General features: G+C 38.5%; 1 protein-coding gene across 1 annotated transcript in view; it reads left to right on the top strand.

Moving 5' to 3' along the window:
• Positions 1–6,883, top strand: part of adamts6 (ADAM metallopeptidase with thrombospondin type 1 motif, 6) — a gene marked incomplete in the record, with an annotated part of 235,599 nt that overhangs the window by 161,021 nt on the left and 67,695 nt on the right. The window contains 1 exon segment of the mRNA XM_014023951.1: positions 892–1,012. Coding sequence (XP_013879405.1) covers positions 892–1,012 — 121 coding nt within the window.

The raw sequence follows: 6,883 nt of genomic DNA on the forward strand, positions 1-6,883 counted from the left end.
ACTTTATTGATGCTTCTTTAAAGAAAAATCTACAAACAAAAGAAAAAGACAAAGAAGCAGCTGAACTAGCAATCCTCAACAACTTTTTAATTTTTRCACCAGGAGCTAAAGGTCTGTTTCAGGAAATCACATCCCCAGCAATCGGCGGTTGTAGAATTAAGCTGTAAAAAAGTTCTTAACACTGCTAGTTGGCAGTGTTGTGCATACATTGTACACGAAATATTGCCAGCTAGTAAGTGTCAAATTGAACTTGTGCTTTAATAGTAGCTTCTGCTAGTATTACTATGGCATAAGCACTTTTGAAGTTGTGGACCTAAATATTTTCATAAGCACTTTAGAAATTGTGGAGCTAAGTTTTGGATTAGCGCTGCCCACTACTGACTATTTGCATCGTATTAATTCAGTGGCACACTTAAGAAAAAAGGACCTAGATGTCTCAAACCAGCGTGATAAACATCCAGAGAAAAATTTTTTATGCAAGAGAAGTTGTGAACATAGTACTTTAGACTGGAAAAATTAAAACAAACCCAGTTCAAAAGATCCAATATCAAAACACTGACATTGATAAAATACAGGTACTAAAATATTAGCAAAGGTCAAAGTGGTCCGTCTATGGAAATGTACAGAAGCTGTGCTCTTCTCACCAGAAATGACCAATTCTTTAATAGAGCCAGGCTAGCATTGTCCATATTTTTGAAGTACAAATTCCAAACCATGGCAACTTTCTGTCAGGAGAATAAAACAAAGCAGTGCGTTGAAAACTTTTTTCAAAAATTCAAAGACACAACATTTTACACAGTCCCACAGGAGAACTGTGTTAAATAAGCCATGCCTCAGTTATCAGGTAAACCTATGCTGACTGACTTTCTGACTTTGTTGACTTCAAAGCAGGTGGGCTGTGACAACATTCTGGGCTCTGATGCTAAAGAAGATCGATGTCGTGTGTGTGGAGGAGACGGCAGCACCTGTGAGGCTACAGAAGGACTCTTTAATGAATCTCTGCCCCAAGGAGGTAAAACACTTCTGACCACTGCTCTGACTTTACAAGAAACTCACAAGAAACATATTTTACTGTAACTAGCTGTACACTACAAACTGCTCTGACGTTAAGTTTGTGTCCTATTCAGGAAGAGAATTATTTATGTAAACCTTTCAACTTTCAAAGGATGTTATAGACTATTTAAAAGGTTGTCAGAATATGTAACAAAACAAAATATTTTTACTATATTTGTCTCAGTCAGTATTCAAACTATTGATTTTATCAGTATAGTTTCCTTTACACATATTTTAAATCAAACTACGGTACTTCCACATGCTTTGTTTTATTTTTAATCAAATATGAAAACATTTGTATCAGTCGTGAATTGTCTGCTACAATTTAGGTTTTGCAACTTTTTAACTTTCCGATATATTTAACTTCATTTAAAATAAAATTCCCCTAAAAATACCTTTAGATCTCATCATTTCCATCAAGTAATAGTTTCTTTAAATTTTGTTTGATTTCACTTGCTCTGTTTATTTACTATTTATACTTCTTTTAGTTACCATTCTGCCATTTTTAGATTTAACTACAGATCTGTGGTACTGAACTGGATCCATATCTGATGTTTTTCAAAGCAACCTCAGTTAGAACAGGCGCGTCACATTTCATCTGACTTTTATATCCACACTGAAAAAAATTATTTTTGGGTGTAGTAACTTTTATATTATATTTCAATATTACTGTACCAAAAAAGTAAATGCTAATATTATTTTACCAGTAATATTTAAGTGTTTTTTCTGGACAGCACATAAACATGAATATATTAAGTAACTTCTNGAGGGGCAGAGGCAATGAGCAGACTGAGGAACAGGATGGGAGGGGCAGAGGCAGACAGGAGCAAGAACTGGGTCAAGAGCAGACAGACAGAGACAGAATCATAACATTATCCAGAAAATAATTTTTAAAATACTTTTACAGTATCTATAGAGAATCTCATGTATAGTGTAATGTACTTATTAAATCACACTTTTCTCAAGATTTTTTTTTGTAAAGTTTGCAGACAACCAAAAGGTTTTGCATACAACCAGATTTTATCAAGAAGTTGTCCACTGAATAACCTGGAAATTTTTCTTTGGTCATCATGATGCTCTCTCATACAATGATGAAATTTGTGCTCAGCTCATATTCCATTATGAAATACACTCAAGTGGAGCAGCCTACGTAAGTACCCAAAGAGCAATTAGGGCATAAGTATTTTGGTCAAGGACAGCACAACACACAAGTGTAGGGGTTTTGGGTATATTCTAAAATGGATAATTTGTGAATTATTTAAATACACAAATTATCTTACCTCGAGGCACCACGTTCTTAATTTGGTCAAGGATTAACCCAGGAAAGAGACGAAAACCTGTAACTTTATTGTAATCAGTCTCACAATAAATGTACCCAAAATCGTTTGATGAGTTCTTGTCTTATCAGAACCAATAATACTTTATCAAGACACAAAAGTGACATTAGCTTATGTTGGCACGTTCTCCACGGGCCATTTGTTTACAGATTAAATGTATTTACAACTATGGTGAGTAAGAAGTGATGACATATTGAACCAGGTAAAACTGACAGTTTGCAATCACAAGTGAATAAACAAACAAACAAAAAGTGATGACATGTTGAACCAGGTAAAACTGACAGAGTTTGCAATCACAAGTGAATAAACAAACAAACAGACAAACAAATAAAATAAACACTGAGAAGTGAGTTTGAGGTTTGGAATGAGGTGAGGTGAGTTTTGCTTTTAGCTGAGGATTTAACTAAGGAGGTCCTAGTTAAATTAGGGAGAAAAATTGTTTAGTTTACCAAATCTCATACAAAGATAAGAATCAAATTACGTCTGAGCACCTGTTTGTCACCAGGACAAATGTTCACTTTTACCCTTTTGCTCCGCCGTGTGGGTACCAGGAGGGGAAGTCAGCGATTGAAGGTCATCTCTGGGGGTCGTTTCTCAGGTAGACTCTTCATACAAGCTGGATGTCAGGCAGTTTGCCTGTAAAACTCGACTGGTCCCTTGGTCAGAGATGGGGGTCACTCCCTGGTGACAACATGGTCCAGTCCTCCCCAGGCGGCTGCAAGACTTCTTAATTTGATTTCAACTTTGTAGAGGAAATGAACTAAAAACGACGCATGAATTACACTTAGCTTATTTAACTTCTATAAAATCAAACTCAGATGTTGAGTCGATATTAAACGTTGGCTGTTCCTTCAACCCAGCGGGAGATGCAGAGCCCATAACCTGGTCAGCCATGGGAGGGGCTGACAGGGCCGGTGTCCAGTGACACTTCTGAAAAGCTGTTTCTGACTTCTGATGTTGAAAAACTCTCAAAAAACTCTTGTCAGTCTCGGGAGCTGCACTAACTTTTAAAACCTCTGTTTTGGGCGGAGTCAAGGTTTAGTTGGCCAAAAAAAATGTTACACCTTATACAGGAAAAGATCTCAGCGAGTCTGTTGGAGGTAAAGGTTTACTTTGAAAACAAACAAGGAGGGTTTTAGTTTGATTATCTCGCATCTAAAAAACAAGAGTTGTCTAAGAGACATCTTGCTTGCCTCAGTAAAAAAAGAGTGTCACACTTTTAATTAAAAACTCAAGTCATAAGTTTATAAGGATTAAATCATGGAATAAAATACACATCTTCTTCAGGAAAACATTTCATCAAAACAATTAACACCACACAGTTACCACACTGAGTCCTTAGTGGGCAAACAGTTAAAAAAAGAGAACATGGTAGAGCTTCAGTGGGTTTTGTTCTTTCTGTAAAAAGAAACAGGTAAATCACATTTCTTTGATTAAGATATATGAAAACAGACAGTTGGATAAAAACATTCAGTCTTGTTCTTTTTTTCACATTTAATGAAGAATGTAGGTCCTTTGTTCTCAGTCACGCCGAAGAGTCTGGTTAAAGACATTTATGATCCCTTTGAAGAGGAACCAACAGTCTTGTGCTTATGGGGGATGGAAGCAACAAGGACTTATCAGAATGTAAATTCTTTCAGTTTGACTGCTGGGGCGTCGTCGCAAAGTCTAGTGGGGGAAGGTGTGCATGTAACTTCCTTTGTGGCTCGAATTAACATCTCTACGTTAATTCGAGCCACAAAGGAAGTTCCATGCAAAATCCTTAAATATAGTCTGAAGTAAAAAGTGGGGGGTTTTCTTCCTTTCTCTGAGCAGTCATAGGAACAAGTTAAGAAATATAGTCAGAACTGATAATTATATGCAGGAAATCACTACACAAGCATGGTGGGGAATCAGACCTGCAACTTTCTGGTCTCTACTTGGCTATCCTACCACAGCATCATAGCCTTTGGCATTTTTTTCTACATTTAGGTACATTTTGGCTAATGTTAGGACCTGATTAGCTAACTTTAGCTACTGTTTTGCTATTATTAGCACTCTCTCTTGTAGATATACCCCTCATTAAAACCACGGCCATGATTTTAATTAAGAGCAATCTGTGAGTTCTTGAAGCCCAGAGTTTTCAAAACAGTTCAGTCACCAAAATACACACAGAAAATACACAACGAGTTGTAATTTTATTTTGGCCAGTTAAAGACTAACTGACGTTTATTAGGAGGATAATATTGGATGATTAATAACTGATTACAATGATTAATCAATAAATGAGCTCTCACACAATTAATTTTTCTACTTTTCTGGGCAAGTGAGCTAACTAGTTAAACAGTTTGTCTAACAGTGATAAGGTAAGATAAGATAAGATAAGATAAGATAAGATAGACCTTTATTGTCATTGTACAGAGTACAATGAAATTACAGTTCAGAACACCCATTCAGAAGAAGACAGAACATAACAAACATAGGAGAACAGGTGCTCTGGGTCATGTGGTCACTGACCCTGCACAGAGCAAGGATCATCTTCATGAAGACATCATGAGGAGGCGCTACCCTTAGCAGAAAAACTAAAAACCATACAAGGATAGATGAGGGGAAAAAAAACTAAGCATCATATTATATCAACAAATGTGTTTTTTAAAAAAACCTCTGCATAGAGCACATTTATTAGAAAGAACTAAGTTGAGTTTAGGGGGGCGTGAAGCCATGAGTGTTGTATGCACTTGTGTGAACATCTGAAAAAATGAGCCTGAAGTATCGAGTCACCAAAACCAGCACAACCATAGTTCAGAACATGAATGTAAAGTATTCATTCTGTGCGGCCTTCAGCCTGCTCCAGGAACCAGATCACAGATGGGTGTGTGTGTGTGTGGGGGGGGGGGACCCTGGGGGACCCTCAGTCGACATAAACATCCAGGTAGAACTTAGTTCCACAGCTCAAGGCCATGTAGGGGAGAGCCAAATCTGTAATCAGTTGTTTGGGAACAGAAGAAAATGTTTTCGGTAGACAATAACAATTTTCCATCTGCCTCCATGTCCACTGGTACATCCCAATGTGGTGAAAACAGTCAGACAAATAGTGTGGACAAATTCCGCGGAGCCGATCCATCAGCTTTCTCCAAGATCAATTCCATCTGGCCAGCAAAGTCCAGGAACCACAGCCGGCCCGCGACCCTCAGCAGAACCGCTTGCAGACCGAGTCCAGCTCTCTCAGCAATCCTTCATATTGGTCAGGCAGCCAGGAAATGGCCCGAATAGCTGCCAACGTTGTTTTGTAGAACACCAGGAGACCACCAAGCCAATCTGTAGAATCCAGTGATCAGAATCCAGATATACAGTGTATCCAGAACAGAGCAGAACAGAGGTCCCACCTTTGACAGGTCCTCCCATGGAAGAAAAAATTTTGTTCCAAAAATGTATTAAGAGACCAGCTAACCAAATCCATAAAAATACAAATATCCATAATTTCTGGTTTCAGATGAAAAACATAGAGGAGGCTCCAAGCAGCAAAGCAGGGAAGGTAAGGAAGGGCAGGAGAGAAGGGAAAAGTGTCTTACTTCCAAGAGCAGAACAAAAAAAACAAACAAGCAAACAAAAAAACTAATTAAAAGCAGGTTATTTTATGTACATACATTCAGGGTGTGTGTGAGTGTTAGTGACAGAGAGAGAGAAGAGACAAAAGAGCGTAGGACAAACAGACAGACAAACAAACAAATCTTAGCTAAAGTTGTGATCTTTAAATTGTGTATTTTAAAGCTTTGAGCCTGCGAGCCAAGATGAGCACATCAGCTGAGGTAAACCCTGTTTTACCACGTCAGGGCCAACTAGACGAAGGAAGTCGACAAGACGCCAGCTCAGGGGTGTCGGCCTGGATGTGCAGCAGACACTGTGGCCTTTCTTTGTCGGTCGAATGGATGTAGGCCCTTTGGACTCGGTGCGGTCAGCAGCGTGACAAGCAGGGGTAGCTCTCCTCAAGACAGAGGCTCGTCAGGGCGGTAGCTTTGAAAAAACTCACAGCAAGGTGGTTCCAGGGCGGCTCGGGAGTTCGGAGCAGCGCAAAATGGAAGTTATAACTCAAATTAGAAGAGATGTTTCCTTGTAAGTTCCAAAAAGGTAAAAATGCTGCGACAAAAAGAAAGAAGCTGGAAACCGGCTGTTTTCCAGCACAGAAAGGCATGAAAGCTGGAGAGACGCTCACGATGTCTTGACCCAACAAATCAAAACAACAGACTGACTGAACAGTGTGGTAGAGAAGAGTTTTAGAGTTTCAGACTGAGCATAGCGAAGCATTGTTCTCAGGACAGGAGAGATAAGAACATGAGAATCATGTTTATCTGCAGGTGTTGAGGTTCTCATGAGAACATGTGTGTGTTTTCTTTGTATGGAAGACACAAAAATCAAAACATGTCAAAGTAATACATGATCATTTAAAAGCAGGTGTAACTAAACTCTTAAAAACAGCATGTTAATAATAATAATAATAATAATAATAATAATAA

The sequence above is a fragment of the Austrofundulus limnaeus genome, unplaced genomic scaffold (genome assembly GCF_001266775.1).
Source record: "Austrofundulus limnaeus strain Quisiro unplaced genomic scaffold, Austrofundulus_limnaeus-1.0 Scaffold398, whole genome shotgun sequence".
Lineage (NCBI taxonomy): Eukaryota > Metazoa > Chordata > Actinopteri > Cyprinodontiformes > Rivulidae > Austrofundulus > Austrofundulus limnaeus.